The 14,581-nt window shown below is 44.7% G+C and overlaps 1 protein-coding gene across 2 annotated transcripts in view; it reads right to left on the bottom strand.

Moving 5' to 3' along the window:
* Positions 1 to 12,289, bottom strand: part of SLC2A12 (solute carrier family 2 member 12) — a 30,978-nt gene extending 18,689 nt beyond the window's left edge. For both annotated transcript variants that reach the window (XM_082481566.1, XM_082481567.1), the window contains exons 1-2: positions 12,065 to 12,289; positions 2,846 to 4,168 (exon numbers count right to left, since the gene is read on the bottom strand). In XM_082481566.1, the coding sequence (XP_082337692.1) occupies positions 2,846 to 4,168; positions 12,065 to 12,197 (1,456 nt within the window). In that variant the 5' untranslated portion in view covers positions 12,198 to 12,289. The remainder of the gene's footprint in view (positions 1 to 2,845; positions 4,169 to 12,064) is intronic.
* Positions 12,290 to 14,581: the final 2,292 nt, after the last annotated feature.

Here is a 14,581-nt window from a genome sequence, read left to right as displayed (position 1 = left end):
CTACAAAACGTCCTTGTAATTGTGTGAAATTGAGTGTGAACAAGCAGTTGAATCGCAATTCATCCAACATAATTAATCCGAAACAGAGCAGCAGAAATACTCCTTTTATCTTGGCTAAGGGTTCATGATATAAATACAGAGCACACCGGAATCAAAAAAGTGACTAAGCAGATGCATGATAGTCTGTGAATCCTTTTATAATGCAAAAATGGCTTTTAGCTCTTACTGTCTATTTTTGAGTGCTCATCACTGTGCTGCCTGGGTGCTTTGATAAATGGCAATAAATATATTTAGCATATGTTTAGTTGATTAAAAAATCCATCTACTTCATGTAATTTGGAAACAAAAGAGAAATCATGGAAAAATACAACCTTTACAAATGTCTGCTATGCAAATCTGGACTGTAACTAGCTCTTTGACAAAATCCTGAAAAAGGAAGGGAAAAAAAGAAAGGACAAAGTAATTAAAAAAAAAGATGATAGAGCTCAGGTTGTGTGATCTGCCCTATGAAGAGTGTGCCCTTTTCCTAATGGTGCTACATAGACTCTCCTTTGTCCCCACAGAATGTAACGAGTTCCAAAAATGGCCTTGTGGGGTGGAGGGAAAAAAGCAAGATTCTCTCTGCTTTTTTTTGTCCAAAAGAGGCTGATTTGATGGGTTAGGTTACAAACAGACACATCCCCAGCACTGCCTTCACCTTAGCCAGTGGGACGGGCAGGACATGGTGAGGAGCATGAGATTTTTGCATCGAAAATATAGCGGTGTGGAGGTTACAGTGCTTCTGTCCCCGGGTGCCCGGGCATCGCCTGGCCGCAGCAGCCAGCGAATGCAGCCTTGATTCCTCCCTCCTGTTGCGCAGGGGACAATGGGTAACGGTCTGGTCCAGATCGCAGACCAGATTTAGAGATGAATAACATGAACATGTTAAAACTGTTTACTTTATCTAAGCAGAGGGGCTCTTTTTTTTTTTTTTTTCTTTACACTAAGAAAGGCTCACTGAGGATAAGAAAGCCAGCCTTTTAAAATACACTCGAGGATTTGGACTCCAAGTAGCAGATGTTGAAGGCTGCATATGAAACACAAATCAACCTTACATCCCAGCCCAGATTTTTTAACCACAATAGATCCTTTGCAGATTCCAACGATCTCTTGATTCTCTGACCCTTGCATTTTCTATACATTGTCAATTTTAACCAAACATTGTATTTTTAAAGGTACAGATGTGTCTTGAAAGTACTTACCTGCATTTTGAAATACTTGTGTTTTGGTACGATATTTAATACCTGGACCTGGCCTTCACTTGCTATGCAAACACATCTGTCAGTTTAAATTGCCTCACTATGGCTTTATCAGACACGATTTCAGTATTCTGGAGCTGAGACGGTGCCTGTTCCTTCCCATTTGCTGTTTGAGAGTATTTGTGCTCTTATTGAAAGAAAGAGGTCAGAAAACAAGCACGGGTCTCAAAGACTTCTCAGATTAGCCTGGCAAACACACCTTGGTTTCTGTAGCCCTCAAGGAAGTAGACATCGTTATCATTAACGTCACATCAGGCCAACTCAAATGGATCCAGGAACCCATTTATAGCCAGGTCAACAGGAAAGCAGCTTTCAACAGGAGGCCAAGCCTGAACACGCGCCCCTGCCTCGAGGATCATTAAATGTGGGTTTGAAACACCCAAGTAAAAGCTGAAGTAACATTTTCTTTTCAAGGCTGCACCCCTGGTTTTGATCCTGTGTCATCGAAAGCAGAATCCAGCCCCAAGGTGGTCTGCAAGGGAGGGAATAATGCTGCAATAACACAGTCAAGCTCGCTGCCCTGGCAATGAATGCTTATCTCACGCTGCTCTCCCAGAGAGTAATGTTTAAAATAAATAAATACTGCAGGGGAGTTGCTGTTAGTGCAATTGTTGAGTTGTATTCTTGTGGCAAGCTTTTTATCATAATAGTGCAGCAGGAGTACAGAGTGTTTGCAAGGCAAGTTTGAGCCAGGGCGCAAAAGCACATAAAATCTGTTAATAAATAATGGACTCTGTGCATACAGGTTTTGCAGTGCGGCTTAAAAAATCAACCCCTTCAAAGTACAATAATATGCAAGTGCTATTAAAACAAAACAAAACAAAACAAAACAAAACAAAATGGAGATATTTAATTGCTGGTCCCTGGGAATGGCAGATGTTCTCTGGAGAAAGTGGGAACCATGCAAGTGTGATGGCAGCTGCAGCAGTACCTCGGTTGTACAGCGACGCATCTTTGTGTTCTTCCACTTGTGCTGCTCAGCACAGGTAGTGGCGATGATACTACAGTTTGCCCGTGAACTACGATACCTTGAATGTCTTTCCTATATCTGAAGACTATGATATAGTCAGGGGGCCAGATCCTCAGTGGGACTCAGGCATGTTGGCATTTCATGGATTTGATGGTGTCAGACCATACAGCGGTCCAGAGCTTGTAATTATCTTGGGTTTGTGAGTTAACAGCAGCAAATGCCTACATCTCAAACTTTCCAATGTAAGAACACAACAGACTAGGAAGAGGAAAGATAGCCAGGGGCCCCATAATTTTGCTGTACAAATCTCACTCACAGCAGTTCTTAACTCCACTGAAGAGGAGCAGTTACATTTCACTGAATTGAAGGGAGATTAGGCCACTGACCTTAATGGGCATGACCTCTTCCTGAAAAGTACACCCCAGTCCCACCAGGATGGTATACCAGCGCGTGTTAGCAGAAAATATTGCTTTGCCCAACTTGGGAAAGGCCTGATGCCAAACTGGGCATGTCAACCCAGCACTTAATCCACTTGTAAGTAAAACATTACAAAGAGTTAGAAAAACGAAACACTTACTTGGTCCAAGACCTATGGAAAATGCAGCAACATAAACAAGCAGGCTGGCCAGTGAAAGCCATTTCAGGACAACAGGAACCTCCTCACTTTCCGTGTGAGACCCTGTCATGCTTTTGCCTCCTGCCAGGGCAGTCCTGTTCAGTTCTCCTGTCCTGGCAACATCTGGGCTTCTCTGTGCATCAAATGACAATCTTTCTGGTGAAGCCATGCTAGCAAAAAGGTCCTTGAGACTCCCATTGGTGATACCAGTGAGGTTTCCTGGTCTCTGAAGAAAGAAATCCTCTGGAGACTGGCTTCTACAGACGTTGGTTATATTCACATGTATGTTACGGTTCACTAGGCCCATAGTGACCAACGATACTGCCATAACAGAAGACCCAATACACAGAAAAGTTTTACTTCCAACTTGATCCACAAAAACTGTGGCTGGGACTGTGCTGACCACTTTAACCACTCCAACTCCAGTGGAAGCCAAGCTGGCAGCTTCGTTGCTCTGGAACCCAACTGACTTCAAAACGGTGGATGCGTAAAATAAAATGTTGGGTTGCCCAGTTGTTTGCACAAAAAAGACTAGAGTGAGTCCTACCAACATTCGGGCTCTCATGTTGTTTTTTGAACGAAACAGGTCCAAGAAACTATACTGATGTTCATCCTTCAGGGAAGACTTGATCACAGTAAGTTCTTTTGTAGCATCTGATGTTTCCCGTAGCCTCTCCAGTACTTTTCTTGCAGCTTCATCATTATTTTTCATTACAAGAAACCGAGGACTTGGAGGAAGGAAATACATGGCAATAGCCTGCAAAGCACCTAATGGAATCACGAGGCCAAACATGTACTTCCAGCCGTGAGATACTCTGGCGAATGCATAATTTGAAATATAGGCAAAGAGAATGCCTATCACAATCATGAGTTCATTTAACGATACGAGGAGACCTCTTCTGTGCTGTGGGGCGATCTCAGCAATGTACACACACGTTGCAATTGATGATAATGATATGGAAATGCCTATGGCAATCCGTCCCACAATAAGCATCCCATATGACTCATAGGGCAGTAAAATCAGACTCCCCAACACAAGTAAAGAAGATGCAATAATAATAGCAAGTCTCCTTCCAAATCGGTCTATCAGGAATCCACCAGTAAGGGATGCAAATAAGGCCCCAAAAAGCAGGGAACTTACAACAATTTCCTGCTCTTTGCAAGAAAGTGCTAATATGCTGCTCATCTGAAGAAGAGCTCCAGAGATAAGGCCCAACTCATAACCCATCAGAAGTCCACTTACAGCAGCAATGGTGGAAGATAGAAAAGTAAATGTTCCACAGCCTGAAATAAGAGAAAAAACACAAAAACTTGAAAGTGTGACTTCTGCAACATTCTGAAAACTAATAATAACTTTATTTGATACGCCAGTCCAAAATATCTTTTTGTAACTTTTAGGCAAAGCAGTTAGGTGCACAGAAACACAGCAGAAGTGGTGACATAAAAGACTATCTTTTAAAAGAAAAAAAACAACCATATTTTTAATTCATATAAAAACCTCTTTAATTTTAATGCTTCGGGTTTCCTTATCTTACTGATCAGATGTCAATAAGGTTTTGATCAGTCCCTAAATAAACAAACCCTCTGCCTCAGAATATTGTTGCAAAAGGCAACACTGACAATGCAACCTTTTGGTAAGAAAGCAATTTTTGCCTTGAGATCATAGAATCATCATAGAATCATAGAATGGTTTAGGGTGGAAGGGACCTTGAAGATCATCAAGTTCCAACCCCCCTGCCATAGGCAGGGACATCTCCCAAACCTCTCCCACTGAGATGTTCTCAGCGTTTTTCCTGTACTGAATTGAGGAAGTCCTGTCAACCCAACTAGTGTACCATGGGCAAGGAAAGCAGCAATTTCCCAGCCGAATTGCTTCAACCTTTACTTGAATAAGTAACAGTTTAAGTTTTCCCTTACCACTTACTAATTCCTTTGCTTCGCCTGAGGATGCCATGAAGGCTGCTGGTACCAGAGTTTGTATTTTGCCAAACGGAAACTTATCCACTGAGCACCAGGCTGATCCAGGTAGCTGGGATATTCTGGGGAAACCAAGCTTTGAGGTACAAATTCATGGACTTTCTGGGCTTTGCTCATCACTAATCTCAGATTCTTCGGAATATCAGGATCAAATATTTTGCATAGTTTATGACAGCCACAATGTCAGCAATAAAAACCAGATGGTGAAAACATAAACCAAATGCAGATTACATGCCTTTGAACATCCACTTTAAAACAAACTCATTTTATACAACTGCGACTCATTGTTTATTGTTACAAGATAGATTTAGCTGATCATATTCTACTAACTGTGAAGCCTTTTGCACCCTAAACCTTGACGAATACATCAGTTTGTTATTGTTGGTCTTGTTCTTTCTCCCAGCATGATTTTCCTCTCATCATGATGTTGGCTGCGACACAACTAGGAAAAGAGTAAACTGACTTCTGATTTTCCGGTTAGTTGGAGAGATAGGACGTGTCTGAGGAGAGGTAGCTTTTGCAGCATGACAGAGTCCGTATTTCAGTTAATTCTCCTGGAACAAGTACTTTGCGGCTTGGCTGGAAAGTGGTATATGCTCTAATTGAAAATGATACATAGACTTTGTTTATTTTTAGCTTATTTTTCTAAGGCATTAAGGCTCTTTGATCACGCTGACTGCCTGGAGTTCCATGTCAGTAACATTTGAGCACATAGGCGAGGATCATTCCCATTTGACAGAGGATATTACATTTCTAAAGCAAATCGTGAAAAGAGAGGAGGAGGGCAGCCCTAGCAGTACGTCTGCACTACTGAAATAAACAGTGCCTGAGCCCAGACCGGGACCCTGGCACATGGCCACATATCCTACTAAATTGCTGGCATGGTCCCTGGCGTGGTTGTGCCCCATGCCGCCTCGCGCTTTCCTAACAATTCCCAGCATGAGCCCACCATCACACCCTGCAGCCACTCCACAGGAGGGTAGCAGAGTATAGCTGTGTGAATACGAGCTGTTCCTCCAGGGTCAGGGGAGATGTGTAAGCCGATTAAGTCTATTAAGATAAGTATCAACTATTAGTTCTCCTACCTGGCTCTGGGTTTGCTCCCTTTGAGCCAAGCAGAAGCCAAGCGGCAGCAGCCCCGAGCTATTGAGTGCACCCAACACGCTTCAGCCCACTCTGCCTCTGGGCTCAGGTGGCTGGCAAACCAGAGATAGACAAGAAATGGGCGAAAAGCACATAGTTTTGTTAAGATAGACCATAAGGGCATGAGGGAAATGGGAGTATCGTGAGAAGTTCTTTCAGAAGGTAGAGGTGGGCGGTAGATTTATTGTGATGGAGGTGGGACAGCTTGAAGAAAATGTCGGGGAAAAAAATTGCAAAATGCTCCAGTGATGTAACAATCTTCTTTTCTATATTATTGTTGTCCATGTCTGTATTATGTCTGAAGGCTTTTCTTCCTTTATGTCTGCAGTATCTGAGATCATTGCACTTATTTTAACCAGAGGTTAGTGCACAGGTTAGGGCAAGGTCCTGCTGTATTTCCTTCGCATACTCAACAGCACTTCAGTGGAAGTACTACTGACTCCAGTTAAGCTGCTTTGTGCTACGTGTGCTCCATCCTTCAATGTACACATCCAAAATAGATTTTACCACTGCAAAACTTAATTTCTCCCTCCCCTTTACACTTTTGACTTGCCTGCTTGCTGTATATTGCTAGATCTGGAAAATACACCCTCCCAAGGAATCCTGGCTGGAAATCAGGGCTGGTATCAACACAGTGTTGTACTAAATGAATGAGTTCGGGTATCAGAAGCTACACTGCTAATTTGAGCACAGTGCTCTGCCCAAACTACTGCTCAGTGCTGATGTTTGTGCTTTCTTGGATATCTTTGTATTTTACATCTTTGAGACATGAATATTTAATCTAATATTTTGGTTTAATATATATATTACGAAGTGAAAAGAGACCATTGTGATCATCCAGTCCGACACTCATGAACAACCCAGCATAACTCTTCAGACACCTATAAATGACACCTTATTTGAACTAAAATATTCAGCTTTGATTTAAAAATTGCTAGTGGTTGAAAGCCAATGACTTTAAGTCATAAATTGTCCCAATGGTTAATTGCTTTCGCTGTGAATTACCTGTAAATTGTTGCTAGACTTAATTTCTGCAACTTCAGTTTCCAACCACCAGATCCCATTCTCCCTTTGCCTGCATTTAGCTGTGTTCACTAAGTACAAAATTATACCCTGTCATCAAGTCATCCCACAGACCATTCCTTGATAAGCTACTTAGCTTGTGAGGCTTTACAAGTTTACTGGTCCGTTAAGTATTCAAAGCCCTGCTCTCTGAACTCTATCCAGATTATCAACTTCTTCAATAACTTGTGGGCCAGACCCAGTGCTCCTACAGTGGTTGCACAGTGCCAGATAGGAACTTCACATAATTGTCCCTCTCCTGGTGGACATTTCACCCCCTACTTGTCTAAAGATTGTCACAGCTGTGTACAGGAGCTCATCTTCTGCTGGTTATCCTCCAGGACAACCAACTTCTTTTCTGACTGGGTTCTTTCCAAGGCACTGCCTTTCCTTTAAGTGTGGCCTGCCTTCTTGCATCCTAGCTAGGAACGCAAATCACTTTACATTTGCCTGTATTAAAACACATAGGATGGGTTGAACTTACCCAACTGCGAGAGATCTACAGCATTTCTAGTTTTCTTCTGTAACCACTTGCAAAAAATAGGCACTTCTAGATGTCTGAAGTAGGTCAGATGCCTATTTCTCTCCACTGCCTATAAAAGGAATCTCTGCCGCTTGCTCAGATGCAGATGTCTAAAGTTAGCAGAGAGGAACCCCAGACAGCACATTCACTCGCAGTAAGCAGGCCAGGCCACCCGAATTGCATTCAGCCAGTGACATACACCATTTACTAGTCACCTATCACCTTTATCACCCACAAATAATCTGTTATTGTCTTCTTCCAGGCAATTGAGAAAAAATGCTAAGTAGCAGAGTGACAAAACCCGAGTTTAAGATTCTCCAGCAGAAACACAGCAGCGTGGGCAGTGTCTCTTATTGATACTTTGAGGTCTGTGTCCTGTGCAGCTTTTAATTCTTTAAATGTGTGTCTGTCAGTTTTGTATGGTTCCAGTTTCTGATACAAAATGACAGTGACAGGTCAAATATCTTGATGGAGTCCACCGCCAGCACTGTTCTTTACAATCCAGACTGTGGTCTCCTCAGCCTGTGGTCCTCAGGTCAGAGCAACCGAGGTGATTATTTATTTTTAATCCCAGAGGCTGTACAAGCTGGGTGTAGAGCTTGCACACCTGGGAAGTTGCTAGGGAAGCACTCAAGCCCATATATTTCTTGCTTCTCCAAGTACAGCAGCTTGACTGATGTCTTAATATTTCTTTGGTATGTTTTTACTGGGTCAACTGGCATCCTTGTTCATGTGTCCAGTGACACACACCCACAGTTGGATAGAAATAGCGGAGGGCTGTAACTAAAGCAGACCCCTGAATGAAAAGCAGATTCTGATGCGATGCAGAGGGAGACACATTATCTTTCTGCCTTAGCAGCAGCAAACTCAGCAGTTAACTCAGGGTCTTTTGTCCCTCACAGGCACTTTTCTGCTGAGAAACATCCTTATGTCACTATGGAGTTTTGTTTTAAGTGGTGTACCTAGACTTGCCTGCTTAGAACTGCCCGCCTAGTTAAACCCCAAAATCTCTGCTCTGTTTCCTTCATGGTCTTCCTCCAGACAAAATTCCCTCTGACTTCAGCATATGTTTTTCTTTAACATTTCCAGATAAAGCGGTAGTTGTACTCATAATCCTTTTAAGTGTCAGTTTTAATGATGTTGCTGGCAGTTCTTAGGCATTCCTTTTTTAAAAAAAAAGCTTCTTAAAATGTATATTCCTCTTATTTTTATGAGATGCCTGCAAAATACATGGCAGAGTGCAGCCCAGGGAATAAAATATTTTAATGATGGCTTCCAGAGAAATTTCTCCTTCAGCCTGCAACAAACACCATGGCTAATGAGTGTGTGGCTGGTATGTGACAAGTGATTGGAAAGTCTATTCTCTAGTTTCCCCATGTAAACAAAATGGTTTCTCACAACAGTTACTCAGGTCAAAAGCAGCACTACTTGGCAAACAAGCTTATATTTAAGAACATTTGCTGGAAATGTTTATGCTTGGTTCCTGAAAAGGAGACCAAACGCAGTTGTAGTATAGCAGAGTGTACTGCTGATGAGACTGGATGGGGCCAAGTAGTAAGGGTGTGCCCCTTTCCTTATTTTCAGGCACATACTTGGGAAAATACAGTCCTTCCAAAGAAAAAATATTTGATCTGTGCATGTATTTTATTGGCATTATGGATAAATCATCTGTGCCAGGGAAGATCTGCAAGCGGTCCAAGCTGGGAAACACCGCTCTTCCCCTGCTTCATGTGCAGCAGTGCTATGGGGAAGGCGCCTGGGAGCCCTTTCCAGCTCACCTTGGCAGTACCACGCTCCACATTAGTCCAGACACTGAGATTTTTGTGATGCAGTTTTTCTTTCTGTTCTCCCAAGAGAACGTGCAGTGTGCATACAGAAAACTAGTGGGATGGGGGAGGCGGGGGGGAGAGATTACTTCTTTATATGACCTGTGCAAATACATCTATTTTGACAGGAGGGGGCTCGAAAATCTCTTCCAACATGGTGCTTTCTTCTGTTGACTTTGATTTAATCTGCAGTGAGAAATGTCTCAATTTGGGAGGGAAGGAATGTATTTTACCAGAAGGTCAAATATATGTTCTTTAAATCCTTGGGGATTCTTTCATCTATTTAGAGATTTGGAACATGAAATCAAGCTCTGTCAACCCTTAGTTAATCAACACAGGTTAGAAAATCATGATGAGTTGAGTGCATTGCATAGATATGAATCCACAGCATGGAATGTCCCTTTTTCAGTAGAACAAGGCATCTACTTTTACCCATGATAAATCTTAAAACTACATCATCTGTATCTGAAAATTTTAAGTTACCGTTAACAACATATTTCTTCTCCATCTGAGAGCTGTCTTACATACAAAAACTTTTCCCTTACAGGGAAATAGTGTTTAAAATTCCACAAATTTGTCTTTAGAGGAGCCCTTTGCTAAATTGTATAGCATGTGGACCACATGGGTTTGTAGGATAAATATTTAATGGCATGTGTTGGGAATTGCTACATAATTAAATCATGGTTTTGCTTCTTGTAAAAGGTGATTACCCATTTTTATGCCATCATGATCTTTGCTGCACTGTCACAGTCATCTTCTCTGTCTCATCCAGCTGCCTGGTATAGAGATATATGTTACCCTGTTGATCTATTCCAATGCCTGAGGTTTCTTTAGATCCAGTAGCTGCTCAAGATGTGCATTTCTCCTATTAGCAGGGATACATCTGATTTAACTGTCCGTCTAGAAGTCTGGCATGGGATCTAAAATGGTTACCCAAAAGGACCCCACAGGATGAAATAAATGGTGGCTTCGGGACAAAGTTATGTTGCAAGTAGAGCTGGAAATTCTCAGAAAATATGAAATTCACCCAGAAATAGTGTCAGGGCCATGTGGGATCATGGCCATTTGACAAGTGTGACTCCTCCTACCCAAGTGTGAAAGGCAAAACCAAAACAAATATTTTGTAAATTGAACTAAAAAAGAAGGCAGAAGGAAGCTAATGTATCACACATTTTCACACATCTGCATTCCTGCCACGGTGGGAAGCATTGCGTACTTTGTACAGCGTAAGCCTGATGAATACAATGTGCGAGTAATATTCGAATTTCGTGAACAAAAACCTGCTGGCACTGATGGAAAGATAGGGAATGCAGATCCTGGACAGACCCACCCTGGCCATCTCTCCATCTCTCTTAGTGCTCTGCCATGTATTTTCGTTATGTCAACGGGCAGCCTGGCCCTTCGTTACATTAAATGGGATTCGGGTTTTGTTTTGTTGTTTTCCAGTAAGAATCAACAAGTTCTTTTAATTCCTGGCTAGGTAATTATAAATTCCTCTCTAGGTAATTACTAATTCCTCAGGTTACTGCTTTAGTTTCTGAGGATAAGGCCAAGTGTGTAATTTGCATGTACTCTTCTAACCATAGCCCTTGTGCTGCACTAACTTCGCTGCCTGTTTATTGTAACTGCCGTGCTTGCCTTTGGTAGCGCTATCCTATAGCCATCTGCATCGCTCCCCCCATACCCTAAGGTAATGTTAAATATGTCTGTGCACTGACTGGCTTTCTGTTCTTGATTAACCTCTGCTTCCTCTGCTTCCAGGTATCAGTAGATGTTGCCGGACTGATCGCTCTTACACTCCAATAAAGCATTTGTGCCCGTGGTATCTGAACGTTCACGGGTTAGTCAGTTCATTCATTTTTAAGCGAACAAAAGCTGCTCGGGACATCATCATTTCTGGCTTACGGTCGTGCTTTCCTGTTTGGGTAAAGCTGCCGAGTGGGTGAGAAATGTCACAGTCGTGGGTCATATTCCCTTTGGTCTTACCATCAGTGAAAGAGACTCAAGATGCAAACCCATGCAGTAACTTAGAAAACTGCCTGGGTAGGACAGCAAAGGTGAGGAGCTATGAAAATCAGCTTCAGCACTCAAATATCCTTGCCGAACTAATCATACAGCGGATTTTTCAGGGCGTCAGCGCAGGAACCCTGTTTCTTCATGAAGCGCTAGGGGAGAAATGAGAGGAGGGAGTCCCCGTCCCCCCACCCTGCGCTCTGCCCCCGGCAGGAGCAGGTGCAGCGCTTGCCGGGCCTCCCGCCGCTGCGCTGGAAAGGGCCGAATCGCTCCCGAGCACGCAAGGACTGGAGCACCGTTGTTATCTTAGACGGCAGCGGGTTCTCCGATTTTGCAGGTGACTGATCTTCATAAAGGAAAGGGATTTACACAGCAGACAGCGCACGCACGAGCAGTAGGACCGAGGCCTTTTGGGAAAAGTATCCCTGGAGTAAACCTTCATTCAAAACTCGAGCTGGCGTTTCCCTTCCTTACCCACAGTTTTCCCCCCTGGCGCCGTCGGAAACGGAGGCAGCGTGCCCCGGGAGCCCCGTGGCTTCGTGGGGCTGTTTCCCCCCCCCCTCTCCCCCCCATCCCCGAGCGGTGGCTACGCTGCTGCTGGCTGGCAGCGGGCGCCTTCGGCTCCTGCCGCTTTACCTGCTGCAGCCGGGAGCTTGCGGAGGTGGCGGCGGCTGCCGCGGCGGCTGCCCCGGCTGCTCTCCTCGTCCTCCCCTGCTCTCACGGGCCGGCTCGGCTGGCCGAGGTCCTCCGTGCTCTGCCCAGGTACCATCGCCACCTTCTTTGCACCTTGGGGCGGGAGCGCTTCAGAGGGCAGCGGTCCTTCCCCGGCCGGCGAGGAGAGCGCAGGTTGTTTTCCTCATGGCGACAAGTTGCTGGAGCCGGCTGAAACCAAATGCAAACCACAAAGTGGTTTGTGAACAACTTTGTTGCTATTTCAGAAGGCTTTGCCCTTTGCGGTGACACAGGCTGTTGCTATTCTTGGGAGCCTATTGCAGGCGAGGGGAGGGCCGTCTGTCGGAAGTATCGCTTTTGCCTTTTAACAAATAGTTGGAGACATCGGCCGTCCACGCGCAGCCCGATGCACATTCCTTACCCATTAGCTTAAAGGGTCTCTCTCTTCCCGGCGCTCTCTTCTCTCGGGTTTTCGTACGCCCAGGATTTTAACTGAGAAGGCAAGGATTTGAAGCGTTAGTCGTGTCAGCTGAAGTTAGGGCACCGAGCACACGCACCCGGCATCGCTTCGGCATATGCTTCTCGTAAATTATGAGCAAGTTGTGGTGAGAAATAGCAGAGAAGAAAAAAAGAGCCGTGGCAGCCCCTCGCAGCCTGCGACAGTAGGAGTCAGGATTTTTCAGGGCATAGATGCACGTGCTGTTTTACAAGGAAATGAAAGGGAAGCCACCCTCTCTCCCCTGACAATTACTTGTGGGAAAACTGAGACTGTATCAGGTACATTGAGTCAAAGGCTTGGTTTTGAGAGCTGCTAAAAGTCACTCTGTCGCTACTAGCTTCGGTGGAAGCAGTGGTCAGAGGCTGGACCGCAGTGGGGCTATCTACAGGGGCTTCCTGCCCCATCCTGGTCCTGGTCCTGGTCCTGGTCCTGGTCCTGGTGCGGGAGCCTGCGGGTGCTCTCAGCATACGCACTGGCCTCAGTGGAGCAAGTTGCCCAAACTATCCACAGTGGGAATCGCTGTTGTATAATTTGGCAGTGCTGCAGGCTTCGTTTGTGCTCTTTCTCTCTGTCATTACTTGATGTTTTGTCTTGATTGTTTTTGTTTTAATACACTAATGCCTGCAGATAGCGGGAGAGGGAAGGCAGAAGTGAAAAGTTGGTAGCTTTTACGTTATTTCCAGGAAGGAGAATTCCTAAACAGTTTTTCCTTAAGTAGAGCAGGCATGATACAGCCTTGATCGGTGTTTGCTTAACAAGAAAATTTGACAAAAGGCACCGTCGCTGCCCCATTTGACAGCTGTGTCGCTGTCAGCTTCAGAAGCTGGAGCACCAGGGATGACACAGGGGCACCGGTTCCAGTGGGGAGTTTGGTTTTGGCAATGCCTTTGGTGTGAAGATGAATGAGTCAGCCTAGCTCTGCTCTCATGTGTAACATATTTTCCATGTAAAATGTCCACCTGTCAGGCGGTACGAGACGCTGTCAGGGCTGTTAACAATTTCTTGCCACAGCCAGAGAGGTGGTGTTTCCTCATGGGGTACGTGCAAAAAGTAAAGTCAACTTTTAAAGAAATTATTCTGATGTTTTGGGAAAAAAGGAGAGGCTGTTCAGGCTGGGGAGGGAGAGGAAATTTTTCAAAGATTCAACTCAGCTGTGATAAGATTCCTCTGTTATAATGCGGTGTGTAACCGATCTCCTTTAATGACCCCCACCTCATATAACCCACAGCTCTGCTCAGGTGCCTGCTTCCTGGAAACTCAGCTAGCTCCATAGCTATGCACTTGTTCCCACCTCCCAAATGCCTTTACACTTAATGGTCCTGGAGAAGTCAGAGATACCCATGGCAGCTCACCAGGCAGCAAAGCCGTGCTCCCAGATGTGTGGCCCTGCAGGATGCTCTGGGGTTCTCTCCTCCCACCCAGAGCTGCTGCCTGCAGAGTGCCGCCCCCAGGGCAGTGACCCCACTGCCGGCTGAGGAGCCGAGAGAAAAAGAGAGTTCGGTTCAGCTTTCAGTTGAAGGGCAGGCTCAGCTTCAAAGAGAATTGATGAGAGGCTCTCTGGGCTTTTGGTGAGGTTCGGCAGAAAGGGGGGGTGTTTTTAAGGGGGAATGCCCAGTGGGAAGTGAGGCATCTTGAACGGCCTGAACAGATGATGGGCTTCCCCCATCTCGTGCTCTCTTTGCACCAGGGTTACTCAGATATTCTCAATTTTTAAGTTTGTAGTTACAGAAGCTTTCATGTAGAAAATCTGTTCCATCCTTAGCTAATCAGGTATGCAAGAATTGTCTACTTAATTTTACTGTTGGCTTTTGCCATCCAGCTGATAGGAGGCTGCTTTGCTGAAATAGGGGCTGCTGTGTGAAATTATGGAGGCAAGCCTACAGCACAACATTGGTGGAAGTATCCATCTCTCCTTCTTGCGTTTGTGAAGAACTTTTGCAGCCTGTCTTTGTCCCCTCGTTACCCCAGTTCCACCTAAAACT

The sequence above is a fragment of the Vanellus vanellus genome (genome assembly GCF_965231255.1).
Source record: "Vanellus vanellus genome assembly, chromosome: 3".
Taxonomy (NCBI): domain Eukaryota; kingdom Metazoa; phylum Chordata; class Aves; order Charadriiformes; family Charadriidae; genus Vanellus; species Vanellus vanellus.
This window is presented reverse-complemented; position numbering and strand designations above follow the sequence as displayed.